The 23,259-nt window shown below is 41.3% G+C and overlaps 1 protein-coding gene across 15 annotated transcripts in view; it reads right to left on the reverse strand.

Moving 5' to 3' along the window:
* Window positions 1-3,478: 3,478 nt before the first annotated feature.
* Window positions 3,479-23,259, reverse strand: part of NCAM1 (neural cell adhesion molecule 1) — a 438,871-nt gene continuing 419,090 nt past the window's right edge. For 4 of the 15 annotated variants that reach the window (XM_074304234.1, XM_074304239.1, XM_074304237.1 and 1 more), the window contains 5 exons: window positions 22,316-22,493; window positions 8,986-9,193; window positions 8,303-8,419; window positions 6,291-7,088; window positions 3,479-4,977 (listed from right to left, as the gene is read on the reverse strand). In XM_074304234.1, coding sequence (XP_074160335.1) covers window positions 4,857-4,977; window positions 6,291-7,088; window positions 8,303-8,419; window positions 8,986-9,193; window positions 22,316-22,493 — 1,422 coding nt within the window. In that variant the 3' untranslated portion in view covers window positions 3,479-4,856. Of the gene's footprint in view, window positions 4,978-6,290; window positions 7,089-8,302; window positions 8,420-8,985; window positions 9,194-16,810; window positions 19,461-22,315; window positions 22,497-23,259 lie in introns of those variants that run through there. The other 11 variants (XM_074304241.1, XM_074304242.1, XM_074304243.1 and 8 more) reach the window with 4 other exon arrangements.

Below are 23,259 nucleotides of genomic sequence, written 5' to 3' on the forward strand. Positions count from 1 at the left end.
TTTTGTTCTACTTTCATACCTTTTCCATGTCTGGAAATGTATAATCAGATAGTAAATGCTAATGAGTGCTTATGGACAGTTATAAACTTATAAACTACCTCTCTGGGGATATTTTCATTTTACAAGCTTTTCCAAAAATGTAGAGAGAAATTTTTCTAATAGTGGCATTCTTAGCTCCTTTGATAAGCTTACAGAGAAAGGTTTTGAGAGAGTACCCTTTAAATTATAACACACAAGAAAAAATTCTTGTAGCTGATATTTTCCTTCACAACTAACTGTTTGTGTGACCACAGATGAAACTGACTGAAGCCCTTCTCTCTGAACATTCAGGATTGGTAGGGTAAACATAAGTCTGGCCTCCACAGGCCTCTCCTGATCTGTGATTTCTTTGGTGTAGGAAACTCCCTCTTCCAATTCACATCACTCATCTTGTCACTTAGAGAGATGCCATGAGATATTGAGAGGTTAGATGCAAGTCCAGGATCATCCATTTATTGTGTATCAGAAGCAGACTAAGCCCTGATCTTTGAGTCTTTGTCCATGTGTCAGGATGCCTCTCAATTTGTGTTATATAGGAAAACTGATGTTTCTATACCACAGATATTTCTGGCTCATCCTACCCTAGATAGCAACAGGCACATGGTTAAGATTCAAAGAATATGGTTAAATCCGCAGAAAGGACCAAGCAGGATGACTTTAAGCATTATTTTAATGGGGCATTAGGTCAGGTACAGACCTCTGGGATTGCAATCATTTCTTGGAGGGTCTGCATGAAAGTTAGAGGAAGGATGATCCAGAGTGGAAGAACCCAGGAAATCTTATCCCAAACATAAATCTAATCCTCTTACAGAGAGAAACTCAGTTCTTCTGTCAACAAAGGAGAACATCCTACTCAGAGGATAAGGACTAGGGAGACACAGAGTAGTCAAATAAATCCCAGAGATAATGCTTGAGAAGGAATCTTCTTCTGTTCTTCTGGAAAAAGTACCTTCTCTTCTACAAGTAAGAGGACCACAAGTGGAATTTGAAACACGAAGACCATAGTTGTTGAATGAAGTTTTGCTGTTTGGGAGGAAAAATATCTACTGGCTATTAGCAGAAGCTTGGGCATTTATGCTATAAAAATCTTTGCTAATGCAGATATCCTTTTATCAGTCTATCTGTTCAGTAGGGTGGGGTCAGAACCTATCCCAGAAACAAGTGGACTACATTTCTGGCTTCTCCAGAAATCATCACCTTTCATAAAAGGTAGAGATTACTCATCTGTTTCTGCCAAAGGGAGCCATATTTCAGTCTTACTCATGTAGAATTTCAAGCTAAAACAATTTTTTTCTTCTTCTTACTAAGTCTTGTTGAGTAAATGGGGATAAATTTTGGATAATCAAAATAGGATTTGGGGTAGAGAACTAGTTGACAGAGGGGCTCTTTCATCCAATTCGCTGTTAAAATTCAAGTGCAGATCATTATTCTAATTAGCTGAAGTGACTTTCTGATCCCCTTTGTGGCTATAATGGAAGTCAACTACTACTACTATCAAGAAGTGGGAGAAGAATTAGAAACTATCCAGGAGAAAACGTATCTAATTTTTAAGAAAAGGACCTGTCAGAAATGAGGTCTCACTAAGCCCCTTCATAAATACCTGAGCTGTTTATTTTTTATATGGGAGAGAAGAAATCAAGAGTTTGACTTCAAAGACTTTTTTTTTAATTTTTATTGAACACAAGTATTCTGACAGAATGCAAAGTCAAAATTCTCAGTTAGTACTCAGTATTTACACCAGTGAGAATGGAAATAAAGGTGGTGTCAATGTTTCACTTGGTAAAAAGATTTATAACAAGAGAGAAGGCCCCCAAAGTAGGGAATGCTGGGTAGGGATGTTAATGGAGGTCTGAAAACCACTATCCAAACAGCCTAAAGAGAAAACCTGGGATTTGGAAGGCTCCATAGAAAAGTGTGAAAATATAGTTCCACTTTGCAAGCTGCACACTCCAATACACCTTTATGGATTTGTGTGGCCTGGGGTGTTGAGTGATTGCTCCACTGGTAGAATTTGACCATTGATGAGTGTTTATATAAATACATATGCATACACATATACATGTATAAACACATTGAAAAATGGATAAAGTTGGTCCCTCCTTCAAAGGATTAAAAAAAACTAAATTGTTCCATTAAAAAAAAAAGATGGATACCATGGAAGTAAAGTAACTCCCTCTGACTTTTTAGAAATATTAAAAAAGGAACAGGAGAAAAAAATAACAAAAAAGAAACTTCGAGAGGTGAGCCATACCTAAGTGTAATGGGAGAAGCAGATCATGACTGCTGTCCTTAATGGGACTGATGTTTGGTACATCCAGAGCCCCTGGTACCTCAGTTCTCCTGTAGCAGAGGTGATAATGCAGGCCAGTTAAGTGCTAAATATGCTTCCACCTATTCCTAGCCACTGGAATGTGACTTCCACTTTCTCATTTTAGTAATCACCTATGAGGTATAGAATGGTGTTGGCCAAATGGGCTGAAGCCATCAGCATCATATCATGAGGGAACTGGTTCCCTTGGATAACTCTGGTAGCACATTTCCCCCCTGTGATCTCAGAGAAGTTCTGGGATTTTCTTTCTTGACTCACAAGCCCCACTCTCTCAATGTGCTGGACATCTTATGTTTCTTTTACTATTATTATTTTCTGAAGGCCAATGCATTTAAAACATACACTTATGCAAGCCCTAGTGGACAGGAACAGGCCAGGGTTGTGCATATGGGGCCTCCATTTCCATCCCCAGGAGCTGAAAAAACTGCAAAAATAAATCCCACAACCCAACTGAAAAAAAAAAGCACCCCACATTTAGCAAATGACAAGACCATTGTTTTTCACAGTTTGAAATCATAATCTAGCATTGCCATTGTTTAGACTACAGAATTGTGAGTACACTGGAGAGTGTGGCTTTAATGGAACGAGCTCAGTTGACAGTCTCACCACCCTAACCTCTTCCCTTATCATACCTTAGGAAAGGAATGCATGCCGGAGTATTGGTTTTTGTTTACTTATAATCACCATCATTATTATTTAATTTTCTTTGTTTAAAGGCTTCTGTTCCTTTTAAGAGTTATTTTATTTCCTGAATAATTTTCTGAACTATCTTCTACACCTTCCACAACCAAACTATGTTGAAGTTTTATTTCAATACTATGACAAAAACACGTTTCACACTAAAATATTCACGCATCCACAGTGCACAAGCTTGCAGTTCTAAAGTAGAATGAGGAAAAAAAAAAAGAAAAATTTCTATACAAAGGGCTGGTCTTACCCTTCTTCCCTCCCACCCCCTTTTAAAGTCACTGTATTTCCCCCCCACTCAGTTTCTAATCCAGGAGAGTTGTATTATGAATCAGGACGGCAGATCTCACTGATGCTGTCCAAGTGAACAGAAGGCCGATGTTGCTTTACTTCGACAGATTTCCAAAAAAAGACACCAATTCCCTGAAGCATACATGCTCTTCCGCTCAAATCTAGATTTATGGGCTAAAAAGTAATTGTTTGCATATACCTTTTCATTTGGTTTTCTAAATAAAGGGGGGATGGTTGGGGTTAAAATGTGTTTGCCAAGACCAGCCCCAACTGTACAATCTCCGCCTCACTTAGCAAAACCTAGGGAGAATCATCCAAGAAAAGGGCCAGAATGCCTAGAAAAGCAGGCTGTTTCTTGAATGTAGCTAGTGGGTAATCAGCAAGCAGACTGCTCCCTCTGCCCAAACCCAAAGCAAAGAGCCAGAGAAAATCTGGTTTTTACCCAGGTTAGCCAAAGGTAGAGGAAGAAAACAGAATGGGAAACAGTCACTGTCAACATTCAGATTTTAAAAAGTCTCCCTGTGTCAAGCAAGTGTGTGAAGAACTTACTACCTCTAGACTGTATCCATTATGTTTAAAAAAAAAAAAAAAAGAAGAAGAAAAAGGTAGCTATTTTATATGGACATTGAAATGCAAACGAAAGTCAAACATTTCTTGATTTGTAAACACTGAAAAATAAAGTTGGCAAAAAAAAAAAAAAAGAAAAAAGAAAGAAAAGAAAAGAAAAGAAAAAAAAAAGAAGTCTGAATACTGCAAATTGAAATCTACCCCCAGAAGCTGCAATTTGGCATTCTTCCTACAAAACGAGTCTACGTGGGAACTGAATTCAGCTAGAAAGGGTGACACACTTTGCATACTGAACAAATACAAAGTGAACAGAAATTATAACTTATTTATGAGGCTTTACATAGTTCAAACTCGACTGAAAAGTATAAAAATAAATTGTGGACTTTGTTCATTCGGTTAGTCATCGTGCCTGAAGAAAGTACTTCTCTGAAGCTGCTCGGGTGCTAAATCCGAGAAAGCAAAGTATTGTCTTCCTAAACCTAGATTTGTTCTGAGCTTCCTAGATTCTTAACTCGGTGGGGTTTTTTGTTGTCTGATTGTTTTTGTTAATGGTTTCAGGGAACGGAGTGTCCTAGTTTGGCTGTGGGCTCAACTTTTTTCTTTTTTTTTTTTTTTTTTTCTTTTAAATTTCCTTACAAGTGAGTACACAACAAAGGGATCCTTTTAACAAACCTACAAAAAGGAGATCCCAATTTGTTTACTTATTTGTCTGATTTTTTTGATTTTTTTTAAAGGCAAAAGACACTAGAGGAATGAGATATGTGTGAGTGTGAGTGTATGTGTGAATGTGTATGTGAATATGTGTGTGTGTGTGTGTGTGTGTGTGTGTGTGTGTGTGTGTGTGTGTGCGCTTGTGCACACAAGCGTGATGCTAGAAATGTTCCGGGGAAATGGTTCTGTCACTTTTTAATTTGATGTTTGCGGTTTAATTTCCCATCACTGATCACGCTTTGCTCTCGTTTCCATTTGTTTGTGTGGCTTCATTGGGGACCGTCTTGACTTCTGCTGGAGCTGGCTGGGTTTCTGTCTCCTGGGGCGCAGACTTTGCTTCTACTGGGGCTTTCCTGCAAAAAGTTAAGGAAACAGAACTGATCAGTGGAAGCTCAGGCAGCCCCCTTCCCCATTAGCAGGTAGCCAGGTCTTCCTAGGAAGTGCCAGTTTGAGAGGTGGTCCCTATCCTATTGAGTCTCTAAGCTTAGAGACAGGTGAAAAGAGGGGCAAATGCAGCCCATTTTTTAGACTGTTTGGTCTCAAACAGCTCCCAATCTTAAGCCTCGGGGCATGTAAAGATGCAGTAATCCTGACTTTGCACCCATGGTATAAGGGAAACTCAAAATGAAGACTCCAGAGGACACTATTTGCCAGGAATCTTAGCATAGTTAAGAAGACCATGATGATCTTAAGGACTCTATCGGAGGCTTTCCTGGGCCAATTGCACCTGTGGTGCTGCTGTGTGTTCCTGGGAGGCCCTGGTGTGGAATGAGTGCTTTGGGCCATTGGATTCCTGCACACTAAAATGCTTAGTTCTTCTGGACTGGGTTGTAGGGTTCACAATACAGCCTGTGTTTATAACACTAGCTGCTCACCATAGGGATCTCTCCAAGGGGAGAATGAAAGTTCCCATGCTCTTCAGGGCAAAGGAGCTACATGAGGCAGGAAGTTTGTATGCCTTGGAAGATCTAAAAGGCACAAGGAGCAGGGCCTAACTGTGGTCCTGGGGCAGGATTCTGCCATGGCCTTGGCTTGACTAACTATCCAGTACATAAGCTGTCTGTGGGGAAACAATGGCTCCACTAACGCTCAGCCTTAAGTCACCTTATACTGGTCCACCCCCAGAGAAGCAGGTATGGGAGGAAGAGCTCTGGCCAGAGAGATGAAATTAGGCTCTTGAAAAAAAAGAAAAAAGGAGATATCTGAATGTTCTTGGCCTTTTAGTAGCATGGCTTCTGGTTGGGTACCCGGGAGATAACAACCTCTTGGTGCCTCCCAGAGAGAGCCCTGGGTAACCTGCCAGAGCACCTCATTTTGCTTCCCCAGAGGGTGGAAGTGAATTGATACCCTTCTCACCAGGGCATTCCTTTCCCATCCAGAAAAAAATAGAAGCTCCTTTCAAAAATTTAGAGGCAAAACATAATTAATGTGGCCTAATTAGTGATCAAGTGGCTGCTCTCTGGGGCCTCCCCATCTCTCTCCTCCACAGCCTTCGCCTGAATCAGCCCTCTGTGAGCTAGCCGACTGTTTCCTTCTCCCCCCTCCCTTAACAGACTAAGAGAACACCAACGTCAGTGGAAAGGCACATCTAACAAGGAGGACACAGTACAGCACCAACGCACAACACCACGGGATATAATCGACAGCAGATTAAGAGAGGCCATACTCGGTCTTTGTTGGTGCAGGTGACAGAGAGTTGTCTGCAGGGGAAGAAGCAAGCTCAGGGGCTTGCCCACTCGCTGCAGGGGCAGGAGCAGGAGAACCCAGGGCTGCAAAGACATCCTTTGCAAGGTCAATCTCTGGGGTCTTGAAGGTCCCTTCGTCCATTTTAAAGTCCTCGCCCTGGGTGGGTTTTGCAGTGTTGACGGAGGCAGCTTCACTCTTCGGGCTAGTGAGGGTCGTGGCTGCCTCTGTCGGGCTCTTCACCGCGCTGGGCGGAGCGGGCTCCGGGTCTGGGCCTTTGGTGGCAGCTGGCTCCTGTTTGGCCTGGGCGGGCTCTGAAACAGCAGCCAGGGGACTAGTGGAATTGGTCGGGGTTGGAGTAGGAACCGCCTTATTCCCAGGAGGAGTCTTGGAGGCCTCAACCACATTGGTGGGGGCACTGGGGCTGAGGACGGCCCCCTGGGTGGCCAGGACACTAGTCGACAAATTGCTAGCTGCAGGAGCTGAGGTCGGGGTATCGCTCAGGTCAACGAGCGGGGCGACTTTGGGGGCGGGCGCAGGTGGTGGGGAGGAGGCAGACACTACTGGGCCCTTAGAGGGAGTGGCCTGGCCAGCTGGCACTGAATTGGAGTCCGGCATGGCTGTGGCTGGAGGGGCAATGCTAGAAGTCAGGGTTGTGGTCTCACTGGTGGGGCTGTTCTGAGCAGTGGCAAAGGTTTCGGTGATAGTGTCAGAATTAGTGGTGATGGTGGTGACAGAAGGCAGCATGTCCTCAACAGTGGCTGTGGTGTCAGCTGGCAGCCTGTGGGGAGGACAGGAAGTAGAAGAGAAGAGACTGAGACGTGACAGAAGAGCAGGCAAGCAGCGCCCAAGCCGAGGAGAGAGGGACGGGAGCGGCGGAGCATGCTGTCACACACACGCACACACACGGACACGGAGAGCCAGAGAGGAAGCGCACCCGCAAAGCGGGAGAAACAGAGAGACGACAGGGCCTGTGTTCCCTGGCCTGGAGGAGAAGTCGGCCTCTGGCTCTTCCCTTCCCCTGATCCTGCCAGGCCCCACTCAGGCAGACTAGGCTCGCTCTGGCTACTTCCTACGTCAGGGTTCGGCCCAAGAAGGCTCCTCAAGTACTAGCCCTGAAAGCTGTCAGTGGGGGTCCACTGGAGAAGGGGGGGGAGACAGGGAGAAGGCAGCACAGCAGCACATCAGATACCTCTACTTATTGATTGGAAAAAAAAAATCAGTCCAATGTTGGAATCAAAGTAAACCAGGAAAACCCCTAATGGCCCACGTTGCTGACAGCTTTACAGCCTTGAAACCAAATTCCATTTAGCCTAATGGTATCTCAAACACCCAACAGGCAGCCACATGTATTATCATCTTGAGAGCTCATTTTTCTAGGCTATAATGGGGTCTACAACTGTCTCGGTCCAGAAAAGCAGGAGAAATTTCCTCCAGATTCAGTTCAAGTGCTACCTTTGACAGTAATGCCTTCCCTACAAATTACCTTGCGTTCATTTTGCATATACCTGTTTATTTGTTTATTTACAGGAGGTCTCGGTTAACAGAATGTAAGTTCCCTGAAGGGAGGGGTTATTTCATCTTTGTCATTGTATTTCCAGGGCCTAGCAAAATGCATCCAACATAGCAACTGCTCAATAAATATTTGCTTGACTAAGGCACCCCACATTGGAGGGTAAACCGGCTCTCCCTACCCCCAGAGCAATGGGCTGCTGATTTTCTCAATTAACCTTCTCACATTTTCCTGAGAGGTTATTCTCCTGAGATCTAACAAGAATGGGGGTGGTCACATTTGACTCTGGGTAGGTGGGTTTTCTCAACCAAATTGCTCTTGAAGTTAAAAGTGATTAACTTACAGTTTAGTGAGAATTGTTGTTTCTAGTGTACCCAGGAGATGTGGTGAGGGATGGGTGAAGAGCAGGAATTAGGAAGATTTGTGGTCCTGCATTGGAAACCCAGACCCCACCCATGTTCCCAGGTCCCTTGCCCACATACTCTGGCTCTGTCAGTGGTGTGGTCTCATTTGGCTCTGTGTGTTTCCCTCCATCATGGTTTGGGGTCCGTTCCTCTTCTGTCCGCACCTCTACTATGGGCTCCTTGGATTCATCCTTCCTGTAAAGAGAGAAATTGCTGGCTAGATCCCAAGGCACCAACCCAAGGAGAGCTTCTGATCCAGAGACTTGTTACAGCTACAGGGAATTGAGTTTCTCTCCTGAAAATGAGCTAGTGGGATCCCAATGTTCCTCCTTCTCTGCCCCCAGCCTAATCTAATGAGTCTTTCTAACTTTCTGGGAAGAAGGCAGCATGGGACTCCTGCCGTTGGAAAAGATTCCTTCTCTCAAGAGAAATGTGATCAATAACTGGCAAAGGCTACATTCTCTTTGGTTTCTCCACAGTCTTTTTCTCTTTATTCTCTTTCTCAGACCTGGGTAGCCTCTGCTGGTGACCAGCTGTATGACATTAGGTATCACTTGACTTCTCTGGGGCTCAGTTTCCTCATCTGATAAATGGGGAAATCATTTCCATTTTAACATTCTGAGATGGGTCTGGAACAAGGCTTCTTCACTCCATTTTCTCCACAGGAAAAACTGAGGTCAGGAGAGAGGGATGACCTATTCTGAGAAGAAAAGCCCTTGTCATAGTCAAAGCTTTCTGTCAGGGTGGCTGTGGGTACTCACGAGAATGCAGCTTTGCCTTCCTCCATATCTTTTCCTTTGGCTCCTGGGCCAGCTTTTCCACACAGGTTGACAGCAATGCACATGAGCAGGCCACACTTGTTCAGGAAGTAGCAGGTGATGTCCACAGCCACCAAGAGGAGGACAAAGATAACAATGAGGATGCCCACAATGGCACCGGTGCCCAGGCTGGTGGTGGGGCTGCCATTGGCTTTAGAGGCCAATCAAGAGGTGGAAAAAGAAAAAAATAATGGCTGATGGTTAATGGATGATAAAAGCCAAATACCCTTTAACCCTGAAAATCAGTCCTGATAGGGTCTAAATATAGGATATCAACTTCCAGTGGTAACTTTGACCTCTATTAGGTATTAGATAGTTAGACATCATGACCTCCTTCTTATCACATGCCAAGGAGATCAAAATGGCAAGGGTGAGATTCAGTGGGATCTAGCTATTTGGGAGTAGAGACGGGATCAGAAGCCTTATCTCCCAATTTGCTCTATTTCCTCCAACCAATCTCACCCACCTTCTTCCACTGTTATTGCTGGTTAAAACCAGAGGAACTGTTCTACCTATAATCCCTCAGACAGAGCCCATACCCTTCCACAGTTCAGTAGCCTTACGATGGACTGTACTCCTGGGAGCATACATTGAGCCTGTTGGCTTAATCTCTGGGGTATCTGCTTGTTCACCCTGTGGATGCACTTTGTGCAAAGTGGAATCTGGTGAGGGCCAGAGAGGAAATTTCTTTAGGATCTCTTCCTGTGAGTGCCATTTAATTCCTTGGGTTTAATTATTTCTCACAATAATTTGTCCTTTCTTCCCCTGTTTAGGAAGAACCCAGAGCATTCAGTAGCTAGGGTTTGCTTTGGCTCAAGTTCTGGTCATCCATATCTGGGGACATGAGGACTTGAGCAATTTAAGTAGCGTTTTTTCTGACAGTGTGATTTCCAAGGTCTCAGGGTTTGAGGGGAAGGGAGAGAGACAGTGAGGGTTCTGTGAATACTCACCATTTGTGAACTCAGGCTTGGCTTGGCTCAGATTCCATGTTCGCACACAGATGGAAGCACATGCCCCCATCAGACAAAATATACATGCCTTAGTGGATGACCCCTCACTCACGCACCTCATTCATTCACAGACACTCCTAGATTTGGCTAGGCTTACCTCCAATGAGTCTGTTTCCCAAAGGGCTTTCATACCACTTGGCATTCATTTCTCCTCATCTTGCTTTTTTGTAATCCCTTAAAAGCACAGTTCAAATCCCATCTGCTATAGTCTGCCTTTTATTGTTCCAGTTGTTACCTCTTGAAACTATTTTGTATTATTCTATTTTATTTTTGACTGGACCCATTAACTTCATCAGTAGTGATATACAGTATTAGAGAGGTGACTGGGGTTCTTGCTCAGGAGGGTCACACAGTCAGTGTCAGAGACAGAAATATGTCATTATATCTGTAAATATCTCTATATAGTATTTGCTTATCCTTGTATATGTTATAGAAAGAAAAATTCTGGTAGAAAGAAAACTTCAATGGCTAGAGCTTTTTTTTTTGCTTTTGTGCCCCCAATAAGTAGCCCAGTGTTTCTTTGAATGCATTAAATGCTTAATGAATTTTTGGTGAATGAATTCCAAACTCCTCAGGGCTCTTACATATCATCAAAAAAGTCCCTATCTTTTACTTCTGAAGTCATTTCTCTCCTGACTTCCTTACACCCATCTTTTTGACAATGTTACTATATCAGTACTTGGGAAAGTCTTGTCATCATGCCCAATTTCAGCCTAACTCTAACGAATGAGATGATTGTATGTAAAGAATGAAGACCATATAAGTTGACTTTAAATAAAGGGTAATGGGCAGAAAAGGATGAGAGAAATCAGAGACATAGAAACTACTTCCTAAGGAAGAAAAAATTTTTTTTCCTGGAAAGATTGTGGCTACAAACTTCTCTTCCTTATCCCTACTGATTCATAGCGTCAAAGAATAGAAGAGTTGTAAGTTTAGTCAGAGTACATCTATTCAAATTGACATCTATAACATTCACCCTTTGTGTGAAGATTTCCAATGATGGGGTACCCATTATCTCATAAATCTGTACATTTCACTTTTGGATAGCTCTAATTCTAATTCCTGATATTAAATTGAAAACTGCCTTTCTCTGCCACCTGTTATTTACTTCTTCCCACAGAGCTAAGCAAAACATATTTTAAAAATCCTTTCCCACTTGACATCCCTTCAGATATTGGAAGATATCTACCCACTCCTTGGAGGTGAGAAGCTAAGCAGGACACTGGCCCAGAACTGACTACCAGTTGCAAATATTGCCATAGCCCTTGCTTCAATCAGCATCCCAACCCATTATATCTCTTCAGACCTGTGCCAATGTGCCTAGCAGTATTCCAGCCCCATCTATCATGTAGGATAATGAAATGAACACAGTCCATGGTCCTTGGCACCAGAGGTTGGGTCATATATCTTCCTCTTTTAATGTAGTCAGAGTTCCTGAGAGGACTATTCAGTTCATGGCAGACTCCTCCTCTCTGACTCTGCAAGTGGTTTATTTGTGGATAGTCACATTACTTTTCCTCACTTCAAAAATTGAACTTGCATATGGCCCAGAAGCCAATTTCCTTAGAAATATACCTTAGGGATATTGATGAGAAACCAAATTCTGTGATGAAGGGGAGCTCCAGATATAACCTGCTTCTTAATCTTACAGCTGTAGGCAAATGTGTGAGGTCTTTGGAAATACATCTGATATCACTGGGTTTTCTGCTGGGTACAACTGTAAAGCCTGCCTTCCTCTTTATTTCCAGAAGTTTTTTCTCCTCCCCAATCCTATCTTTTCTCTAACATGCCAGAGAAAGACTGGTTAAGAATCTTTCAGTGTCACTTCATTTACTAGGCCTCCAGGGCCAGTAGCACAGATGTTGATGCCCTTATGATTTTTGCTACAGATTAAAGAGTATTCTTAGCCTTTTGCCCTCTTTAACACTTTATTAGTGAAATGCTTTTTTGGTAGTTTTAAGAATATTTTCAGTTATTTCTTCCATGTCCTTATCTCCCATTTACTCTCAACTCCATCTATAATCTAAATAAGAGAATAATAGTATATAATCCACCCCAGTTGCTCTTAGGTAGGCCCTGTTATGTTTCTCTGTATGTGAAAATTATCCTGAGCTTGGGATATTTTTCCATTATCAGGGAGACACTTAGGGGATGGAGCTTTTAAGTGACTGGTTACTATTAATACCAAATATTCAGCTTAGACAGAAGCCCCAGGTGCCAGATAGAACATCATTTATTGAAGAAAAAAGAAAAACTACTTGGAAGATAAGAGTTTGGTATACACATTTTTCTCTTTTATCCCCCTTATGGTTATTGGACAGGTGAGGAGGGAATGTCTATTATATGTATTTATTTGTACCATCCATCAGTTCCAGAGTTCAAAAAATGAACATCATCTTAACTGGGTAATGTAGCTTTGAAAAGAGATTATTTGAAAAATTATATTCCAGTACTGAAACAGTAAATGCTATTCACCGCTCATGTGTAATGGCCCATTGAGATCAGTCTCTGTTATGATGGTTACTTGAAGGGGGATTTCCCTGTTGATATTAGACAAGGGATAAGAACTGGATTTGTGATTTCACTGATTATAGGGCATTCCCGGATGAGAAAACTCTACCAATGCAGGTCAGCACCTTTTCTCTAGCTTATGGTCTAGAACAGTGATAGCAAACTCAAATAGAAATAGAAGTCACTAAACCCTTCTTAAGGATCTCTGAAAACTGCATATTGACTTACATTTTTATTTTAATGAATGTTTTATTGTATGCTTATTTATTTTGTTAAATATTTTCCAATTACATATTAATCTGGGTAGGCCAAATTAGAGTGTGTTGCTGGCCCATATTAGACCTCTTTAGTCTAGAGCACTGAGAGCTTAAAGTGATTTGTATGTGAACAACCAGTATGTATAAGGGACAGTACTTGGACCAGAGTCTTCTTGATTTTGAGGCTGACTCTCTATTCATTATATTATGTTGCCTATTAATATTGAAGAAAAAATATCTGTTAACTGTTGTCTACAGACCCCAATAATTATTCCCCTCCTTCCTCAATAAGCTCAGTACATGATTCCAATTTTTCTCTCTTCTCTAACTACTATCCTTATACTAGGGGTTTAACACATAATAACTCTCCCTCAAACATCCTAGTCACTCAGTTTCTTGACTGAGATTCTTCTCCAACCCACCTCAGCCACACATTAAGATGGCCATAACCTTGATCTTGCTATTACCGATACCAGTACCATCTCCATATTAAAAAAAATTCAGAAATCTCCTTATCTAACCATGATGTTGGTTTTTCACCTTGATTTCTGTTTTCTAATACAAAACCCCGCTCTTTATCCACACCGTGACCTCTGATCCCATGGGCTTTCAGTTCTCTTCTAGGCCATCCCTGTACCAGTTAATGTCTCTTCTTTTCTCTATCCTGAATTCTTGGGTGAACTAATTTAATTCCACATTATCCTTATCATATTACTGATTTTACCCTGCTACACTGTAGCTTTGGATTAGTCCCACCATTCACTGCCTTTCCTCCTATATATGTGCTGCTGAATAAAAGTGGAGAAAATCACACAACTATTCTGATCAGGCCATTACATAGTTATGGTTCACAGACTCAAATGGACCCTCCCTCACTGATGTTTGGCAGTCCTACTATACTTACCTTGTCAACCCATTATCCCACTCTCCACAATGGTTCTTCCAGACTTTTTCTTCCCTCTTCAAACCTCCTGTGATTCCCTCCCCCAGTCTTTTCATCTGGGAATTTTGCCTTATAATAACCAAAAAAAAATTGAGGTAATTTGCCATGAGCTCCTTCTTCTCCCTAGTTCCTCATCTATTATTCAGATATCTTCTGCCACTATTTCCTCCTTTGCTCCTAACTCACTTAATTCCATCTCATTTCCTCCAACAAATTCCACCCCAAGAAATTCCACACTCCTCCATCCCCACTTTCATTTATTTTAAATCTTTCATTTTCTACTGTCTACAAACATGCCCATGTCTTCTCTATCCTGAAAAAAAATCCTTCAATTTTTCTTCAGACTCTATTATCATCCTATTTCTCTTCTGCCCTTTGTAACTCAAAAAAAATCATCTAAGAAACATGTCTTCACTTTATTTCCTCTTTTTCTTTTCTTAACACCTTATAATTTGACTTCCAAACTTATTATTATTCTACTGCAACTGTCCTCTCCAAAATTACCAATGATCTCTTTGTGGCCAACTCTAGTGGCCTTTTCTCAATTCTCATTCTCCTTGACCTCTGCAGCCTTTGATGCTGTTGATCACTCCCTCTTCCTTAATATTCTCTTCTCTCCAGGTTTTCTTCTATCTCCTAATTTTCCCCTACCTATCTGACCATTCCTCTGCTCCTTATGAGCCAGGTGATGTCTTCTAAACATAGGTCTCTCACAAGGCTGTCCTGGGCTCTCTTCTTTTCTCTTATGCTATTTCACTTGGTGATCTTATAAGTACTCATGGATTTAATTACCACTTCTATGCCAATGACTTCCAAATCTAGCCTTCCTTTCCCAATCTCTCTTCCTTCCTCTGATCTTGCCTTTCAGACATCTCAAATTCAATGTCCAATATACATTTTTAACTCAGTACATCCAAAACAGAACTTACAATCTTTCCACTTCTATTGTCCCTCACTCTTACCTTCAACACCATTCTCCCAGTTCCCCAGGTTGTCAATTTAGGATTTATCCTAGACTCATCACTTCCCCACCCCCGTATCCAGTCTTTTAATTTTACCTTTGAAATATCTCCCAAATATGCCCGCTTCTCTTCTCTGACATTGCTCCTACTCATTCTAGTGCAAGCCTGCATCAACTTACACTCTGACTATTACAATAGCTTACTGGTGAGTCTGTCTGTTTCATACTTCTCCACACTCTAATCCAATGTCCATTTGGCCAGTAAGGTGATTTTCCTAAAGCACAAGTCCAATCATGTCACCTCTGCCTCCTCCCCACTCAATAAATTCCAAAGGCTCAGGTATTACCTCTAGGATTAACAAAATGTGGCCTGCTGTTCAAAGCACTTTTAAAACCTCACCTCCTACATTTACAATCTTCTGACTGTACATCCTCTTCCATCCAGTGATACTGGTCTCCTGGCTCCATGGTACTCTAGTTCTCTGCTTTGAGCATTTTCTCTAATTATCCCACTGGCCAGAAATGCTTTCTACTGACTTCACATGTAAAATCCTGCATTCTCCAGGAAGTTTATGCCAACCCCTTTTAACTCTTGTGCCTTCCCTCTTAATTTTATTTATTTTGTATATACTTTGCTTTGTCTGTATTTGTTCCCATATTATCTCCCCATTAGACTGTAAGCTCACCGAGGATAGGGACTGTCTTTGTGTCTTTTTGTATACGCAATGCTTAGCTCAGTGGCTGGCACATAGTAGGTACTTAATAAATTTTAATTGATTAATTTCCAAAGTTCCAAACTTTCTGATTATTTCCAAAAATTTCAAAAGTCTCTGTCAGTTATTTTCAAAGTCCCCAAAGGCTTCTGACACTGCACATCTTCCCTGCTCTCTGGACTTGAGGCTAAGGTCCAAACATGAGTTTTGGTGGCATGCAAGTGCAGCAAGTCTGGTCTTTTAAAGGAGGGGCTAAGCTACTTCAGCTGGAGAGTGAGGGAGCACTTGTTCTACTAGTGAGAAGATCTAGGTATTGAAGACATCAGGCTTGCCAATGAAACACTCTATGATTATGGTCTCAGGAGAATGAAGAGTCTACAAATGCTAGGTAGAAGAAAGCTTGTCCTATGCAAAATCTTATAAAAGAATGAAAATACTAGACCCATCTCATTGTAATCTCCCCTCCAAGTCTTATTTCATGAAGCTTTGTGAAATCTATCTAAGTATTAGGAGAAATCTAAAGAATCCTCCTTTTATGAATTCCCTACTAACTGAAGAGTTTAGAATTGTGCTCTAGTGTCAGTATTTCATGGCCCAGGACCTCTTATCTGTTAGGGGTTGTTGTCTAGAAGAAGACAGTATTCTATTTCTCTAAATTAATTCACAAATATTTATCTTCAGTAACTTCTCTAAGCCATCAAAGCTTTAAAATAGGACCTGAAGGTGCATTGACCAAGCTTATTATTTCTTCCTTAGAATCAGGATGCTGAAGGTTTGTTACATTAGTGCAAGCAATACAACTGCTAGTAGCTAGGTACATGTAGGGTTGTAAACCGTAGTCTCAGCCTCACTCAGGCAGAATGACTTTACCCCAAAGTCTGGAACCTGAGAGTTACTATTTTGCCTCCATTATAAATTCTTTCTGCTAACTTGGGTCTTTGGGTAGAAATCATACTGATTAGGCTACAGGCTTGGAAAGGAGGAGTCTCTAACAGTGGTGGGGAGGAGGAGTTGGTTTGCTTTGTTAGACTTCTGTCATGGTGAAAAAATGGTCTATGAAGTTTTGAAATTTGGTCTTCTGGGTGTCTAGAAACTTTCACTTCTCAGTGCTGTAAAGGCATCAACATTTTTCTTTCCCATCAGGAACTAGAAGAGGCCCAGGAAACCATTAGCACACCTAGCCATTAATGATAGTCTTTTTATTGGCTGTCCTTTTGGACAGAGCTTCACCTAGGTTATAAATAAGGTTCAATTTAAATAATAATCTTAGTATTATCCAGCGATCCAGGAATCCAGTTATACATGAAGAAAACCAGGGAACTAATAAAACTCTCTAAAAGACACAGCTCCAAAATAAACTCAAAACACACTGGGCAGTTCACATGAATTGTTATTTCTTTTTAATAATGCAAAGGTGTAAACTTTTAGAAAGGCCTCACTGATTATCTACACATCAACATTAGCATTTCTTGTTAGTAGAAAAACATGATCCAAACCTGCTGTATAAATATTCCAAGAGTGAGCATGGGGGATCTGGGGTTTGCCCAGTGTATTCAGCCCTGCTGCAGAAAGCAAAGGCAGAGGCTGCACAGCCAGAAGGAAAGCACCCATTACTTCAGTGCTCCATGGGAGACAGTGGTCCCAAGGACTCTTTGCAGGGTGGGTGGTGGGTGTGCTACTGTGGGAAGCTAGTGCCTTCACCAACCGGGTATATGTGTTTGAGGGATCTGCTGAATGTGCGCTAAGGATGACCGCTTCTGTTATAGGGCTCCAGTGAGATTATATATGCTGGTTTGAATAGGCTTATAGGCTTGACCCTGGAATCTTTTCAGACAAGGTTCTGCCTGGATCCCCAGGGTGGCAATGGGAGGCAAGTTCTTCTCTCAACATTTAATTTATTCAAATGTACCAAAGGATCTCTATTGTCAGAGGTACCTGGAGAAACAGCTGCATCCATAACTCCCACAGCTAAGTAGGCAACTGGTTTTGAAAATGAACATTTCCTTCCATGCCCATAAAGGAAGAAATGACGTTTTTTTTTCCCGCCCTGGAAAGTATCTTTGAATTATGCACAACTATCAGTTCACCCCCAAGATTCTGCATGTGTATCTATAGTGATGACCTGTTCAGATGGTTTTAGATTTGTTGTTGGCCTAGAATGTGATGCAACCCATGTGGATTAAGCAGCTTCTAACTGTCTGGAGGGATAGTGAACATGTGCCTGCACACATTTGCAAATAGCACCCATGAGCAGGGGTGGTCTAGGAGTAATTGGTGTGTGAGTTCTTATATGTGAACATCTGTTTCTGCAAACATGAATTTGTACTGCAAATAGACAGAATTGTGCTGGTAAATGTTGAACAAGCAGCTGTCCCAAATCAAGATATACTTTTAAGTTTAATTTGTATTTTAAACATTTCCTCCATGACTTTGTGAAGTCTGGACAATCAACAAAACAATAAATCAAGCCCTTTTTGGTAGCGTTTGCTGATTTCATTGCTCACACTGAAAATTTAACAACCAGCTCTCATCTTGCTCGTTACTTTGAAACGGCTCCAACAGACCCTTAACTATAGGACTGTTACCTTTTTACATTTCTGTTTGCAACCTATCTGCACTATGAATAATAATCCCTGTTTTCATGTAGTGATGTTTAGAGATGAACTAAACAAACGTGGGGATTTGGTCATAATGGGAAGAGTTTTATTAATCAGAAATGCTGAGAATACTGAACAAGCCTCCCTTTCAGGGGGTCATTTTTACAGCTTAACTCACAAGCATCATTTGCTTTGTTCCCTGCCTTCTCTCCAGGGCATTAGAAGAAAGTACTCTTCCCAGCAGGAGGGAGGGCCAAGGTAGACATGTTCCCTGTCATACTACTGTGTGAGAGAACATTAGAAAAAAACAAAACAAAACAAAACAAAAAAACCTCACTAGAGTGCTTAAGCGCAGCTTGAAATAGCGTGGGTTTGCTTAGGAAAGGTTGGCTGGCTACTAATCTGTTCATCTGTGATTATCACACTTGGGCTGAGGACTCTTGGAGTCAGGATTCCTCCCAGTTCTTTAGAGGAGTGGGATGCTTCAGTGGTAGGTTAGAACAGCTATAGATAGCTAGCCTGGGAGATTTAAGCTTGCATTGAAAGCCATAAGTCATTGATGGACAATAACCCCCCCCCCCAAATACTGTTGCTCTCTGTTAATCCATGACATGAAGCAGGGGATAGTCACCCAGAACATTGGACAAATACTTTACAAAACTTCTGTCTATAGTTTTACTTCTAGACCCCAGGCCTGGGGAGCTTCACAAAGAGTTTCATCAACTTTCTTCCATGTCTAGTCCATCCAACTCAATCTTTGCTATATGGGCAGACAGATGACTTACTTTAGCTCAGGTGACCCCTCCCCAAAGTCTGTTCTCTTGTAACTGGCACTTAAAGAAAAGAAAGCCAACTACTTGTTGTGGAAAGGAACTAGGGATCACTTGGGAAACAAGAAGGGAAGCTATGGTGGTTCAAAAAAAATCTGTTGCAAGTTTTAAAAAGACCTTGGAAAACTTCTTGCAACATCATTTGTCTGTGTGAAAAAATATGTAATCAATAACAGATATGCAAGAATTTATATAGACCAGCACGAAATGGTTTTAAATATTGTACTTTCATATGATTTCTTTTTAAAAGGGTTAATGATGGATTTTTTTTACATATATTAAGAAGGGGAAAAACTCATTATAAGCAACACATAATCTCTTAATAGTAAAATTCCTGGGTATAAACCTTTTCCCTTCAAAACCTTCATCTTCCAAACAGAATGCTTGTTTGTGTTTGTTGTGATGCTGTACTGACATGGTCTTCCAAAGAGGGTATTATCCATTTTCATGCCTTGGTAAGAATTGAGCTTGTAAGCAAATTTGATTCCCCACCTGACCCTCCAAACCCTCAAGTTTCTAACAGAGCAAAAGAAGAGTCACTGCAGAGAGAAGCAATGAGACAAAGGTATACGAGGCTGAGGAGCTGCCCAAGGTTGCTGCAGGTATCAAACAATGATTCCCCAGGGGGATGTGGTTGTTTTAAAACAAATATTGGTGCATGTGGCAGTGGGGATGTCCAGTGACGTCCAGGGTGACATGTATGACGACAGACACAGGAAGGGAAGAGGGAAGGAGGAGAGAGAGGGCAGAGACAGAAAGAGAAAAAATAGATAAAAAAGAAAAAAAATTAGGTCAAATATAGAAAACATAAGAATTAAAGGTTAATTTAACTTAGTAAATTAAAATGACAAAGGTTAGAGAAGAGTTCAGTGCAGTAACCACAAGAAAAGGCCAGTTCAGAAGCTCAGCAATGCCGGAAGCAGCACAGCAAGGTTAATCTGAGGGATTAGGAGTTAGCAAGCAAATGAAATTAAAATGGTGAAACAGAAGGCTCCAAATATAAAATGTAAGAACATGATCAGCTTTACTTTCAAGGGCAGTGTTATGTTTTATGAAGTTAAAGGCCTTTAGGTATCAAGAGGCTCATAGTCATAGCCTGTACTTAATACTTTCCACCTCCATATGTAGAGATGCATTTTGAGTTTTGCATTGGATGTCATAATGAAATCCAGATACAGGCAAGGTATTGTTTTACCTGAAAATCAACTTTTTCTATTGCAACCAACAAATACTCTGGGACACTCTAGAAATTGTGAATTTCATCTGAGATTATTCAATTTAACCTAGATGAACCCTAGAATTCTCTTAAATATTGCAATTGTCATTCCAGGATTATATCTTCATATCCCAAAGCAATAGGGGAGCCAGAAAACTCAAATCTAGGAGCTAAGCTTCATTAAGAATCCTTCTAACACCTGAAAAGAGATTACCAGGAAGTGCCTTAACTGAAATATGGATCCTCATGACATTTTCCAAAGCCTTAAAGAGTTGAGCTCAGCACAGCTTCCCATCTATAGAGCCCATCTCAACAAGAAGAAAACATTTACACATCAAGGAAAGCTACTGACTTTGTCTTAGGTCCTCATTGTGGAATCTTCTCATATCCATGGGCACCTTAATTTTGATAGAACTCAAAGCTTCTCTATGTCCCCAGAGCTGATACTGGACATCAAAATAGGGGGCCAGTATTCTAGAACACCAATTTTACAAGTGATGGGGAAGATTCCATCCCCTGGTAATGTATCTCACACAGAAATATGCCTTTCTGTTGTCACTTTTGGCCTTTGATGCCTCCCTAAAGTTTCACCATTCTGACTACCCAAATGCCTAGCAAAAGTCCAGGAAGAGCATAGCTTCATCAGGGCTGAAACTTGTTGACACTCATTCCAGGCTACTGATTTCAAAGAAAGATAAACAAAAGAACCATAGAAAGAGAAGGGACTAAAGGATCAGACTCTGCTCACTATCCCCTATAAATCTGTTTGGAAACTATAACAAGCAAGCAATAAGGAAACTACACTGAAGTTTGTTATTTTGACAAATCACTCAGAGTCTTGTTATCTTAGCAGTCTGCAGAATTGTTGCCACCCTGCTGTGCTCCTATGAGCCCTCTTGTCTGGTAGAGGTGAAGGCAAATGAACATTTTCCATACAAAGTAGGTCCACACACATTCTCCTGACACACACATTCATGCCACAAGCCATCTGTAAAAAACACTTGCCCAGCTGTTGAATCTGCCTGACCAGAGCTCCATTTATCCAGGTGGAGCCTCTTACCTCAGGCTGCCCAGATTTCAACTAGTCCTCCTCTCTCCAAGAGGGGGAATCAAACCAACCAGGCCAACTGCTTCAGTAAGCACCATGGACAGGGCAAGGAAGACAGAAGGATATTTCTATAAGGAGAAAAATCGGTTTGCTCTTGCATAAAGGAAACAAGGCAGGAGGATCTTGTGGGAAGCCTTCTGCTGTGTCTCATATCAGTCTCATCTGCCTCCCTTTTGTATTTGCATGATCAATAAATGACCAAACGTGATTTCTGAAATAGCCTTTCTGTTCTGTAGGAGTTGGTCAAGGGGGAGGAGCATTTGGCTGTCTGAAAAAAAAAAGGTAGCTGGGCCAGAGATAATAACTATTCTACTTCTCTTGTAGGCTTGTGTCTGGCTTCCTGGAGATAGGTCTATAAAATCAAGTAAAGGTTCCTGAGACAAGTGCTTCCACTGGGATATGTCAGACCTGATTTAATTTCTTTTAATTGACAGTGTTTTGTGATACGACTGTCTTATTCTTTGCTTTGGTTAATTTTATCTTTTTTTCCTCTACATAAACAACCATGGCAGAGGGAATTGTTCCTTTCATGGCATCAAAATGAGTAGCATTTTGTTCAAGATTGTGCAGGAAAAAGAAGTATCAAATAATTCCTGAAACAGTCTTGTGGTCTTGGGACAGAATGTCAGATGATGTATGACTGTTCTTCTGACCTGGTTTCCATAAAGGATCCCACCTCTATTAACTTTCAAGCCTACAATGAAGATTTGATTTTTCCTCATTTGAAAAGGCTTCTGGGTTTTTTCATTAAAAACTCCGGATGCAAGGATTTTATAATATTTCAAGATTTTATCCCTAGTGCCTAGCATAGTGTCTAAGAGAGCAGGTATTTAATGATATTTATTGATTGACTTTGCATTAGATTGAGCAGTGAGACTGAAGTCAGTCCTTCTACTCAAGATGAAACCATTCTCCCCAGGATGCCTGGACAAGCTTATCTGGAGGGCACTCAATGTATTTATTACACAGCTATGTACAAGGCAAAACTAAGCTTTGCATGGGCAACCGATTATGAGAATGGCTTTAAGCAAGCAAGTTGTCAGGGTTTGTTCAGGCACATTAGGGGATGCAGCACTTTTGCATTAATTCAAAGCAGGTCAAGAAGAGAAGCAGTGGTTGTTTTATACCTGGGATAGCTGTGGGCTGGGCAGAGGTCCTAAATACAAAATGGGCTGCCTTGGATTTTCCCTGCTGGTTCTCGGCCACCACGAAGACCTCATATTCGGCATTCCATTCCAGGGCTTTGAGCATGACATGGTCACTGCCTGAGGGGAGTCTGATCTCAGGTTTCCACTCTGAAGACAGCTTCTGGGAGAAATGGGCAGAAAAAGATACAAAGCAGTAGATAGCTTTAGTATTTAAAGACAAATTGACAAGTGTGTCTTTTAACTGATTCCTATTGGAACAAAAGAGTTAAAAGGAGAGTGTAGTCTTATTTATTATTTATTATTATTTAAATTCTAAATATTGTTTTCAAATAAAATTAGCACCATATGGCCAACACCTGGGTTCTGACACTTCCTCCCCCTTCCATTACTTCCATACACATATATACTGAGCTGTATTCTGGTATGCTAAGGGGACACATGGTATGAGTATTGAGGGAAATTAAACAAATACCTTATTTCCCACTGAGTTTCTCTAGGCATATACCTAGTACTTGTCTATGCTCACTATGATTCTTGAATCACCTCATATCCCTGACACATCAGAGTGTCTAGACTTAAAATATTTGAGATATAGAAACAAAAGCAATAATTCCACATTTCTCCTAAGAGAAATCCTTGATAGAAACATTTCAATTTCTAGAAGTAGAATAGGGCAGAGAGGGCCTTCTTTACATAAATTCCTATTATGTTGCTGGTTCTAGGACAGAGTTGTTCAGCACATTCATGGAAAGGCTGACCATAGCTCAACAGAATTCATGGAACGTTTTTCAAGTAGGAGGCAATGAAAGGAAGTATGTTGCCTTTCTATTGCTGAATATTTCCCCTACATATCCTAATGAACCACTAGTAGCTTCTGGATCCATCAGTGATTTTTTTGCCTGGGCAGGAGACTATGTGATCAG

Source organism: Sminthopsis crassicaudata, chromosome 3 (genome assembly GCF_048593235.1).
Source record: "Sminthopsis crassicaudata isolate SCR6 chromosome 3, ASM4859323v1, whole genome shotgun sequence".
NCBI classification, from domain to species: domain Eukaryota; kingdom Metazoa; phylum Chordata; class Mammalia; order Dasyuromorphia; family Dasyuridae; genus Sminthopsis; species Sminthopsis crassicaudata.